The 12,927-nt window shown below is 32.8% G+C and overlaps 2 protein-coding genes across 4 annotated transcripts in view; one reads left to right on the top strand and one right to left on the bottom strand.

Annotated features, from left to right (window-relative positions):
* LOC134723035 (sushi, von Willebrand factor type A, EGF and pentraxin domain-containing protein 1-like) overlaps positions 1-3,365 on the top strand; it is a 21,167-nt gene extending 17,802 nt beyond the window's left edge. The window contains exons 16-18 of the mRNA XM_063586668.1: positions 421-465; positions 1,709-1,808; positions 2,806-3,365. Coding sequence (XP_063442738.1) covers positions 421-465; positions 1,709-1,808; positions 2,806-3,106 — 446 coding nt within the window. The 3' untranslated portion in view covers positions 3,107-3,365. The remainder of the gene's footprint in view (positions 1-420; positions 466-1,708; positions 1,809-2,805) is intronic.
* Positions 3,341-12,927, bottom strand: part of LOC134721941 (protein PML-like) — a 24,354-nt gene continuing 14,767 nt past the window's right edge. For all 3 annotated transcript variants that reach the window (XM_063585265.1, XM_063585266.1, XM_063585264.1), the window contains exon 3: positions 3,341-6,545. In XM_063585265.1, coding sequence (XP_063441335.1) covers positions 3,610-6,528 — 2,919 coding nt within the window. In that variant the 5' untranslated portion in view covers positions 6,529-6,545 and the 3' untranslated portion in view covers positions 3,341-3,609. The remainder of the gene's footprint in view (positions 6,546-12,927) is intronic.

The raw sequence follows: 12,927 nt of genomic DNA, 5'->3' as shown, positions 1-12,927 counted from the left end.
AAGTCAAACGTTATTAACAAACGAAATAAGAGGGAAAAAATTGTCATACTACTAACTTGTTACAGGCATTTTACAAAGAAAATCAAGGCTAAAACATGGTATTGTAGGTAGCTAAACCTCGCACTTCTGTCAGAGTTGTTTATATTTAATAATGGTAAACTTAAGTGATTATCAAACAGTCATAACTGGTTAATGTAACAATAAATTGGATCCAGCAACCAAAACTGTGTAATCATACAACACAACTGATTGAAGTTTAAATTAAAGTTTACTGATATGCATGTCATTTACAAATGAATCATGCAAATTGTGTGTGCAAGAGTTCTTCCTGAAAACAACTTCATATGTTTAAACGTGTCCACAGGAAAATAAATTAATCATTTTTGTTTATGTAATTTAAATTTCAAATGTTTATTGAAGTGGACGACCCCGTTACAGATACTTCGATGGCTGAATCATCCTCAGGTAAATCTTGCAACATAATTTGATAAATAGATTTTCTTCTGTTTGTTATACATATTTGTGTGATTTTTTTTAACCATTTTGCTTGCTTTTTGATATACAAAACTAGTAGTAAATGTCTTGCTCAGGTTATAGTTTTCTGTATAAAACAAGTACATGTCAGTGAAACCTGTATAAACCGAATCCTGCATAAACCGAAAATCTGTATTAACCAAACAGGTTCTGAAGCACCGTTATATCAAATTGTATGCAGTGTGAACCTGATAAAACCAAATATCGACCAAAATCGAACACAATTACTCTTAAGTCCAAAAGAGGTTCGGTTTAAAAAGGTTTTATTGTATATTAAATGTTGGCATATCATACAAGTCTTTGGATGTTTAAAAATAAACCAGTACTGTAATATGTTATAGTGCAATACTGGTAGATGATTTTTAAATGTTGGAAACTAGTAGACTATCTTTAAATGTACTATAAAAATTATAGAAAATGACCCATTTAGAATTATAATGTACGATCTATATTTCATTCAACGATATAAGAAGATGTGATACGAGTACCAATGAGGCAAAACTCTCTCTCAACCAAGTCACACTTTGGAAAAGTAAACTATTATAAGCTAAAGTACGGTTTTCAAAACAAAGCCTTGGCTCACACTGTACAGCAGGCTACCATATATGTATGCTAGTACAATCATTTCGAAAAAAGTTCGTTCTTGTTGTTTTTATTGGGATTTTTTACCTTCGATAATAAGACCGGTCGATTATGGTTATTATTCTATGATATGTTTTGTATTCTTGTCTTTCATTATAGTTAATATGTTTTGCCTTTATGCCTTTTTGTCTTTCTTTTTGGCATATGACGTGGCTCTGTACTTACACATCCCGTCATTGTGTTATTGTTCTATGATACTCAAGTTATGAATTTTTATCTTTCTTTACTTCATCTATATGCCTTTTTGTGTGTTCTTTGATGAATATGACGTGACTCTGTACCTGTACCCTTACATCCTGGCATTCTGTATTTGTGCCAATTTTTTATTTCATATTTGTTTGTTATTATGATTATTAATAAAATAACACAATATTGACTCCTGCTTTTATGTTTCAATGTTCGATAAAGCCATAACTTGTGTATATACAAGTACTATGATTGGAAAATAACTGTTAAAAAATCAATTAATCATGTTTATTGAACATTAGGTTGCAACACCAAGGCAAAACATAATCATTGTATATCTTTATAGGAAATCAAACATTACTTATTGTGGCTGGTGTTGTCATTGGTGTAGTTTTTGCCTTGATCGTGATTGTTTCTGTTGCGTATATTGTAAGGAAAAAATGCAGGTAAGAATTTTCTAGGATAAGGTGTTACTTAATTAAAGCATGCATTAGATCAAACAGTATTCTGTGAAAACCTTCATATAGGCAAAATTACAATGATCAACACCAATACACAAAGAGTAACTGCAATTTCACTGACAAGCCATCTCCAGAATTCAATTAAACTGATCGAAAGATCATGTTTTGATCCTATGAAAATCAAGCAAAATCCCCTAGTTATGGGTTAAGTTTCATAGCATTATATATCAAACGAGGAGAAATCACCTGTAGTATGCAAATAGCTGGCTTATGAATCGATGTCTATATTTACAAGGAAAAGGACTTATGAGTGAATCAATATTATTCAAAAATGCCATCTATACTGACTTGACCACAGCATATTTAATATATGCCTTCTAAATAAGTATGTTCAAAGGTTTAGTTAGCTTTGAGGTAAATTACGACATGTTTATGATTTGCTTAGAATATTACAAACAAAAGATGGGATGTGAAATACTGGTATACAATAAATGTCTACACGTTGATTTCCATTTACGAATGATGTTCTAGTACCGATAATAAAGTTTAGTAAAAGTTTTTACATTTTTCAGTGTATACTCGTGAGGCATTTGAGAACCTTGCATATGAAATGGTCACTTGCTTGTTGTTAAAGAATTTATTTATACTTCAATCTATCTTTATTTGTTGTTGTATAAATAGGTTGCTTTTCTTTGTGCGTATTTAGAACTTATTTACCCTTTTTAACCTAATTGCAAAGGTTCGATTTTATAAATCCAAATAAATCTCCACACACAATACCTAAGTAATCAAGCTGTGAAGCTCATATGTTTTGATGCTTTCAAACATACTTTTCTGTCTTTGTTACATTTAAAAGAGGGACGAAAGATACCAAAGGGACAGTCAAACTCATAAATCTAAAACAAACTGACAACGCCATGGCTAAAAATATTAAGTTGCAGCAATTGTTCATTTTTTAAATGAACTTACTTTTTTCATCTAGGAAATCAGCTCGAATGAACGATACAATGTTGAGAAGTGCTAGCATTGTAAGTGCTAATATGATTCGTCCAACGTTAGACGAATCGATTGAGATTCATGTAAAGCCTATTCCTGACGAGCCAGATAACTTTTCTATTGATAATGCATTAACCAATGAGCAGGAAATGACAGAAAAGACACAGCTGCGCTCGCTACCACCAATTCAATCTGGGAAATTCCAAACTGACAAAAATTCACTAGGAAAGCCGATGTTATCACCAATCGGACATGCTTCTGACATTAAAATTTACAACTTCAATTAACTTATCATCAAATGTCGGCATTTTCATTTACTATCTATGCTTCACAGTGTATTTATTGATAGTACATGTATGTGTGTTAAAATATTTCATTTAATGTTACCGGTCATCATGTATCATCAGAAGTATTCAATATTTTTTTTCATATGTGTAAGGAATATCGATACATGATAAACATTAAACATTAAACAATTTATTAGTAATAAATAACATTAAATATGATACAATGCTATGTAACAATGAATATTAATATCAATATGAACTGGCGCTACTTTGAAAGACTATTATTAAGGTTTTTATCTTTGTAAAATAACATTTTGTATTCTATCAATAAAATAAATTAATGAACCGCCTTAATAATTATAGTCATTGGAGTTGTTTCCCTTTTGTCACTGACGTAATACTGTGTAGAAACTAAGCAATTTTTGAATAGCTTTTTCGAATTGAGATCTGTGTGTAAACATTTTTCAAATATTTTGGGCAGGACATATAAAGTTCGTTTCCTGTCAAAATTTGAATACTTTAATGTCTCCGTTTTCTTGTGTTACAATGAGATGTCCAAATGGACTGAGACATACGGCAATAGGACTAACCAGACCGTCATTGGATGTCATCACTACATATTTGTATTTCCCATCAATCCCTAACATATGAATGGCGTTACCATTTTTGTCGGCGATTAAAACGTTTCCGAGTCTGTCCGTGCACATTCCTCGTGGATCTTTAATTACACTCTCATTCATAGATTCTTCGTACCTAGCTTTACCGTTTCTACCTAGACATATCAAATTGTTTCTTGACTGACAATCAGAGACAACTATTTCACCTTGATTATTTGTGCATATATAATATGGCCATGTAAACAACAGTCGTCCATGTTGACGATAGTCATCGCGGTAGGTTTGTAAAATTGCGCCATCTACCGTCAATACGTCAACACACTGTCCACCAGAGGAACAACATGAGACCACAATACAAGGATTTCCCGGAACGGAGAACGCATCACATGCAACTCCGCGGTATTGTTTTGCAGTTCTTATTCTCTTCCGTATTCTCATAACTTCGTCTTTTAGTATAACAAATATGAGAGTTGAAAGTTCCGGAAGTGTGACTACTAACTCTGTACTTGATATGTCCACTATTCCGTGAGGCCAACTTGGTACTGATGCCTCCCCCACGACACATCCGCTTGGATCAAATGCTTTAATTTTCTTATTGTGAAAATCTGTAATTATCGGCGTGCCGTCTTCAAGAACTGCGATATCGATTGGCCAGCATTTCTTTGAATCTCCATCCGTCTTGCCGTTAAATGAAAATAACAAGGGTATACTCTTTGACTTTTGCATATCAGGTTTAGCAGGTACTGGTGGACGTGGCGGTGTGTTCGGTTGTGGTTCAGTATTGATAGGTGATATGTGATTTCCATTTGAATTTACCGGGGTCAGTTGTAACTGACCGTTTAAACTGTCAGATGGTATGCTACTGTTCAAACTTTCGGTCTTCTTTGGTGACATGCCTTCGTCTCTGTTCTGTTCTTGGTTTTGTGTTTTAGGCATATGTATTGTGTCGTCTATCACGTCTTCTATAGATTTAGAGCGACTTGGTTGAGATTTAGATGTTACAGATGATGCTACAACATTACCTTGTTCTTTCTTTTCTATATTTCGTCTGCCAGTAGGTGGAGAAAATGGCGTAACCGTAGCCTCGGGTGGTAATGGTGGTTTAATTGAAGTTCTCGATGTACGGGAAATATTTCCCTGAGAAGTAATCTCAGAGTCAACTTTTCTTTCGGGCGATAAAACATTTCGTTGTGTTGACGTTCTCACTGAATCTCGTCTATTTTCGTTATTTAAATTCCGAACAGAAGATTTAATGCTATCTCGGTTTGTTTTTTCCTCTCGTATATCAGCATTACTGTGCGATTTTGCTCGAGATACACTCGGATATCTCGGTGTTCTAGGTTGTCTCGGTAATGTTCCGGCACGGTTAGGTACAATCCTTTCATTCGGTTTCACATTATCCTTATGAACACCTCGCATAGGAGTATTGCGTCGTCTAGGAGGAACAGGAGCGGCTTCTTGTGAACTTACCGATTCACTCGACGTCGAAGACAAACTATTTGTCGGAGTTGAAGATTTGCCTGATGGTTTTTCAACTCTAAATGTACCTGTTCTTTTAATGGTACCTGTACGATTTTGACTTTCGTCCTCATCATAGCCATTCATACTCAAATAATTTTCTTTGTTTAAATCTACAACATCAATAATCCTACCAAACGATTTCATTTCGAGAATTCGCTGTAAACATGAATCGATGGAAAATTTGTATCTCGTATTCAGTTTGTTTAGTTTTGCCTTTTGGATAGCAGACCTCATGTCATCGACTTGAACTTTTATAGTATCAAAGAGAGACAGTATTTCTGAATCACTTCCGAATTTCATCAAGTTTTGTAATAAGTTGTCGGTATTTTCAACGTTCTTTTTCATTTCGTCAACATCCTTCAGCCTAACATCGACTTCATTCATAGTTGATTTATGTTTCTCTTCTAATTCGCCGATCAGTTTGTTTTCTAGATTTAGTAACAGTTCGTTTATTTTCGATCGAACGTCTGATAGTTCTGCAATCAAGTGTGTCTTGTTATCTGCAAGTTCCGACAACTCTTTGGAATGATCAGTTGCCCACTCAGATAGGATTTCTCGTTGTCGCAGTAAATCTTTGTAAACATATTCAGTTTCTGGTTTAAGTTTTTGAACAGCGTCTGAAACAGTTTCAACCATTTCACATCGTCGATGTTGGACTGCAACACAAGAAGAACAAATTGCAGCATGACAATCGACACAATAAAACTCTATTATCTTGTCTCTATGATAAGAACAGGGTATATCCTTTCTCGTACTCAATATCGACTGCATTGGATTACTGCGCATGTCTTCCAAAGAGATTACCACGTGCTCACGACATGCTTTGATGACGTTATGCGCATTGATGCAAGATTGACAAAACGCGATTTTACATGTCTGACACCAGTTTTCAGCTTTATTTCGACGTGATTGTCCTTCGATACTACAAGATTCACAGTGTTTTTCTGTTGAGTGCATATCAAGTTTCTCCATTAAACTTTCGATAAAATGATTATCCGGAAAAACCTCTGCCCATTGCTGAACATTTCTGTTTCCAATGGGAATGTCCAGTTGTATTTCTGATCGACATACGGGACAAGAGAAGCATTTACTAGTCTCGTTACAGTTTTCATCGCCACTTATAACTACTTCCGGTTGACTATCGTCCAACAGTTTGTTTAGAGATTTAGCCAGACAATCTTTACAGAATGTGTGAAGACATGGTAACAGTTTAGGGCTGCTGTATCGCTGGATACAGATCGGACACACGAGAAATTCTTCTTTTATCTGTTTAATGGTTTCCATCTCAAATCAGTTATCCCCTGAAATAACAAAAACAATTTTAACTATGTTATATATGAGTATGATAACAGTAGTAAGTTTTGCTATATTTTCAATTATAAAAGAAAGATGTCAATCGGGTAAATAATTGTACCTGATGTATTCAAATATAGAATAGTCTTCCCCCCCCCCCCTCAACATGTTTAACATCACAACCACTTCCCTTTTTGCCAATTTTTTTACTTTGTCCACTTTCCATTGTAAGTTTTTGCATTATTATGTCGAGATGAAATCATAAATTAATAACTGATGAGATTTTGGTAGAAAAAAACGCTCGTTTGGCGTACACAATTTTATGGCCTGGTATCTATGATGAGTTCATATATACTTTTTCACGTCTGATACTTTTTGATACACCTGCAAACTATAAATATCAACAAAACTCTTTCATATTTAAATTCGCATTATTTCCATATGTTTCAGTTGTACAGAAACAAATAAATTGGAAACATTCTTAAAAATACATATAATAAAGATATGACAGTACTATTTGATACATCTGGAAACTATAAATATCAACAAGGCTTGTTCCTAATCAAAATTGCATTATTTTCCAATGTTTACCTTGTACAGAAACGAGTATAGGGAGAATAAGCCTCTTCTAAAATACAGATAACAAAGAAATGAAAGATAGCTTGTGACATTGAAAGAAAGTGAAATTATTTTACGAAAGCTTGAAATAATCGAACTATAATTTGAAAAAGCTCTGAGCGTAATAAATATTTTAGCTTGTCAACAAATTCGATTGAATTATATACAATTTACTCATACATTTTCAATTTCAATATTACTAGTACTTGAAGACTATCCGATTTTAAATGGATGAATCTTTTATTCATAACAATTTCCGTGATTCATCATTAAAATCCCTTTTTCCGCTCTGCTTTTTCGACCGATTTATTGTGTCGTTAAAAAAGAATATAATGTTATGAATAGTTCATATATTAAAATATGAAATACAATATATACTGTGTTCTTTTTTATATTTCACAAAAGCTACATACTTCAATTAACTCACTTCGTCGTATTTCAAAGCACAGTGAACTTTGGATATGAAATAGTACTGTACTAAATGTAGTTCCGAGTAACTGATCTATATCTAAATTTGTTTATACAATTTATGATCATCCTACACACCATGTAAGACACATTGTATGAAACATAAGAGCCTTAAACATATTGATAAATATCATAATTATTTCAGAAAAAGATAACATTTAAATATTGTGTCTACACATAGACAATAGACAACAACACCGTGCCCTCAGTTACTTCAAGTTAGAAATAAAAGATTTAAAAAAATATGATATTCTTGTCAATTATGTAATATGCTATTGCAACAATTCTTTTTGTTGGCTCTTTATTCAATTTTAATTGAAAACTATTTAATATTCTTTCGATTGTATCAAATTCGACAAAGTTTATGGTTTTAGTCGATGTTATTTTTTTATTTACGGAATTTCATTTTGATGATAGATTTTGGTTGTCTCTGAGATCCTTGAAGTCTTTGTTTAAGTTATTTACAACTATTCAAACCTCAGTTTATGAAAGACAGTTTGGTTTTTTTTTATTGTTGAAGACCGCCTGTTAGTGTAAACATATTTTATTAATTAAATTCAGGTAAAGTAATGTACACATTTAAATACAAGTGAATAATTATTAGGAGCCGGAAACAAACTGTTAATTAACTTAATATATTAATCCGTTTCCGCAAGTTGACCTCTAGATGTCTTTTGTATTATCTTTTGACTTTTAATTAGGAAAGATCTGCCATTAACAACAATCTCTCAGTCCAAATGACGAAAAACAACTTGGAATACAAAAAACTAAAGACACAACTGACAGGATTTAAACTGGAATCAACTTTCAATATGCTTCACATTTTGTTGAGCACATGATAAAATGTATTGTATATTTTGGGGGGTTCATGATTGAAACATTACAAATGTTTCCTTATTTTATTAGAAAATATAAAAAAAATATCAAATATAGCTGGCTTATAATTTGGTACGCCACGTGGTGTTTCGTTTAAAGACTCGTTAGTGGCGCTCGAATCAAAACAGTTGGAAGATCATTAAATCTATACAAAGCTGAAAAGCAAAAAAAAACGATAATAACTACCATTAATGTAATATCCAATGGATGTAGGGAAAAAAGTATTAAATAAAAGAATGAACATCTACTAACAGGGTATTCGAAAAGAGAAGACGGTCTATGTCCCAAGCGCCTGGGTAAAACCTGGAATTAATAAACTTCCACAAATGTCGAAATTACAAAGGCCATTTGAAAAAACAATCAGTCTAATTTAAAATCAGAGCAATATGTAAATGTACAACTATACATAGTATAAAGTATCGTTACATAGTTTCTTTTTATTCCTAAATAAACCGTCAAGGAGATTTTACATTGACATTCTTATCCAACTGTTGGAGGGGCAAAGTCCATATAGAAACCATAAATCAATGCTGAAAAAAGGAATATGCGCATTGTGTCAAGTAATCTTCTTTAGATTTGTTCAATTGCGATGTCAATCGCATGCACTTTGATTATGGATGTAAGTCTTTTGTTACCTACAGCAAACTGACAAATGGATTGACGTACATTATGTTCAACTAACGCTGATGTATTGGAGATATATGTCTTTTCCGTAAGATTATCTGAAAAAGTCTACTATTGCAAATAAAATATTACGATCAATAGACATGAGAACAACTTTCACTTTTTCGTGGAAAAAAAACTTGCAGAAAGCAAAATGTACGATTTTTTCATCTCCACACTAATAATATCAACACATGTATATATATTCCTACCTGAATTATAAATCAGATCCAAATTTTACTTTCACATAACATATTTGAAATATCGAATATTAAAATTCTGCACATGTTTTTGATTTTCGTCCGTATATTCAGCTAAACAAATCACACCTTTATGTTATCAATATACTTCATAGGTAAAGACACCTCAGGCAAATTATTAAATCTGTTTGAGAATTTATATATATTTATTATAGTGTAGGATAATGTATGCGTATGGACTTTAAAAATTTGTCATCAACGGCCTTTCGTCATAAACACGGAGTGTTTTCTTTCAATTTAAAGAATAGATGTAATAAAAATATTTAGTTTCAGTGGTTGTTTTTCTTCAACTTTTGGTCATAAGTTTCTCAAGTTCAAAATAATCAACTTTCATTTCCCCTTTTTAATTTTGAATTGACTTTGATATGTTATTAAGTGTTAATATGGTTATTATTGACATCAATGAATGTCAATAATACACGGTGTGACTTTCTTAACGTTCCTATTTTCTTGACGGGACCTTTTATAGCCGACTATACGGTATGGTTTTTTTCTCATTGTCGAAGGCCGTACGGTTGTCTATAATTGTTTACTTTTACTACACTTCAACTTAGGACTGTCTGGTTGACAATCATATAAAAAAAGAAGATGTGGTATGATTGCCAATGAGACAACTATCCACAAAAGACCAAAATGACACAAACATTAACAATTATAGGTCACCTCACGGCCTTCAACAATGAGCAAATCCCATACCCCATATAGTCATCTATAAAAGGCCCCGATAAAACAATGTAAAACAATTCAAGCGAGAAAACTAACGGCCTTATTTATGTCATAAATGAACGAAAAACAAATATGTAACACATAAACAAACGTCAACCACTGAATTACAGGCGCCTGACTTGGGACAGGCACATACATAAATAATGTGGCGGGGTTAAACATGTTAGCAGGATCCCAACCTCCCCCTAACCTTGGACAGTGGTATAACAGTACAACATAAGAACTATAAAAATCAGTTGAAAAAGGCTTAACTCATCAGATAGACAAAAAATAAAAGTGGATGTGGCCGGGTACTTAAACGTCCCGACACAAAAAGACACAATGAACAGATCTGAGAGTACTCGCAGTTATCTGACAGCTAGTTCAAAGCCATTAACAACTAATAAAAAAATCATGCCTCTAAGACTAAGCTTATACCATATCTCATTATTTTATATTGTAGTAATAGTTGTCATATTTCATTATGATGGAGAGGAGGATAATGATTAATGTCCAGTAGCAAGAAGTACATTCAATGATGAGAATATGTTTTCAAAACATTTGTTCTAAAAACACTTTAGCATTGATGAAGATGTTTAGGCATATCCAGACTGTATCATTGAGACTCATATACGATTAGTCTACACTTATTCCTTGTTAGCCTCGAGTTAAGCAGAGAAGCAGCAAATACCGAGGTCATGTCTTAAGTTATGGCCTGGGTTCAAATATTGTTTTCCTAACGAGCATCGGACAATAACAAGCATATATATATATAGCCTATAAAAAGCCATACATATCAAGTACCACCGAATCGTATGTAAATGACCCTTTGCAGTGGCGGATCCAGAAATGTTCATAAGTGGGGGCCCACTGACTGACCTAAGAGGGGGCCGCTCCAGTCACGATTCCCTATATAAGCAACCAAATTTTTTTCCAAAAAGGGGGGACCGGGCCCCCTGCCCCCCTAAATCCGCCTCTGCTTTGCTTCTAAAAGAAGTTTATATGATATACTGTAAAGCTGCTGATGTCATTGAGGAAACGATAACAAGTGAAATACACCCAGGAAAAAAATCAGTTTATTGATCTGAACTTATGTAAGATGTTCCTTGGCTGTCACAGTTCATGTTTGTCTTGTTAAAGATTTCTTTACTGTACCATTAACCCGAAACCCCGACATAGAAAAAATAGGTATGTATTGAAAGAAAAGAGGTCTTGAGTGCCAATAAATATTTTATAATCAGATTAACTTCGTTTAAAATGCCATGTTTTATCTTTAGTTTTGGTTTATATTTTATTCAATGTTAACAATATCTACTCTGATTACTTTTATCAACACTTTTAATAACCATGTACAAACGGTATTAACGAGGACCTATATAAAGAATATTGGTCCTATTATAAATTTCACACGTCCTAATTCAATTCATGTTCTTAATGCAATACACATTCATTTGTAATTTTCCTAAGATGGAATTATGATGTGATTCTTTAATTTATTTTTAATGTAAATAAACTCTGCCTAAGGTCGTATGACAATACTAATATTACAAACAGTTCATATGTCTATTCATAGTTTAAGAATATATTTGTCTTGAAATTGAAAATTTGATATATATATCCTCTGGCTCCTGTTTAATTTACAACCTTATTTAACCCGATTTTAAAAAGTTTAGAATTACTTTCTATGCATGTATCTTTCTGTTATATTCTTCTAGTTATGTCCCCAGAATGTGTTACAAAATTATCTGTCCACAACTAATGTTAATTATTATTTTAGCTTTTTTTTATCTTCGTGCATATACTTATAAGTTATAACAAATGTATGCAACTGTACTGTTTCAACTTGAGGTTTAATTGTAGTACAAGGTGGACAACACAAGAAAAAACTTTTTTTTTCATAATTCTTTGAATTTTCAATCTTTAATGTGAAAAGAGATTCCGAACTGCGCAACAATTTATTTTCCGGATGTGGAGGCGAAAAGTGAGATATTGCTCGGAAAACATTAATGAAAGAACGAACACATAACATGTACCGGTATCTAATTTTCAGTCTTTTCAAAATTTAATTTTAACTTATTTTGAGCAAGTTATCACTAACAGTATACTGATTACAGGGACTACCCAGTAACTGGACATGTATCAGGATCCTATGTAGGCATGATGAAATTGCAAAATGAAAACTTGTCCGTATCATATATAGTATAATAATTATTCAATATATATGATAACTAAAAACTAAGTATTTTTTAACATGCCCGAACATAGTTGTACTTTTCTAACCTTCAATTTCTAATGAAATAATTAAGTTTGGTACCAATATAATTTGATATAAAATTATTTTTTATTACTGTCAATTATACTTACGCCAAATCTGATTTGTTTGAATTCCCGATTAATAGTACAATAAAGAAAGAAAACTTGACTCATATACATTGTCTGTTAAAAAGTAAAAGTAAAATTAAAGATATGTTATCTATAATAAGTCCGTAATTAAAAACGTGATGTGGAGCGATTTAGATCCTATCATATACCCAGTGTAGGTAATAAATTCTTGGTGAAACGAACATTTGAAATCTGATATAAAGATTTTTAAGTCAGTTTTGTACCGAGAGGTCGCAAATTTGGCAATAACTGTAGAGCCTGACAGGTATGAAAGGTTATATTCTTGTCATACAGGTGCTTAAACAAAACGATAACGAGGTTTGATTTATGCCACTAGTGGAGCAGGATCTGTTTACCCTTATAACTTTAGAGCCTGACAAATCCGAAAGGTTATATTGTTGTCATACAGGTGCGTAAA

The sequence above is a fragment of the Mytilus trossulus genome, chromosome 6, assembly GCF_036588685.1.
Source record: "Mytilus trossulus isolate FHL-02 chromosome 6, PNRI_Mtr1.1.1.hap1, whole genome shotgun sequence".
Taxonomy (NCBI): Eukaryota; Metazoa; Mollusca; class Bivalvia; order Mytilida; family Mytilidae; genus Mytilus; species Mytilus trossulus.
This window is presented reverse-complemented; position numbering and strand designations above follow the sequence as displayed.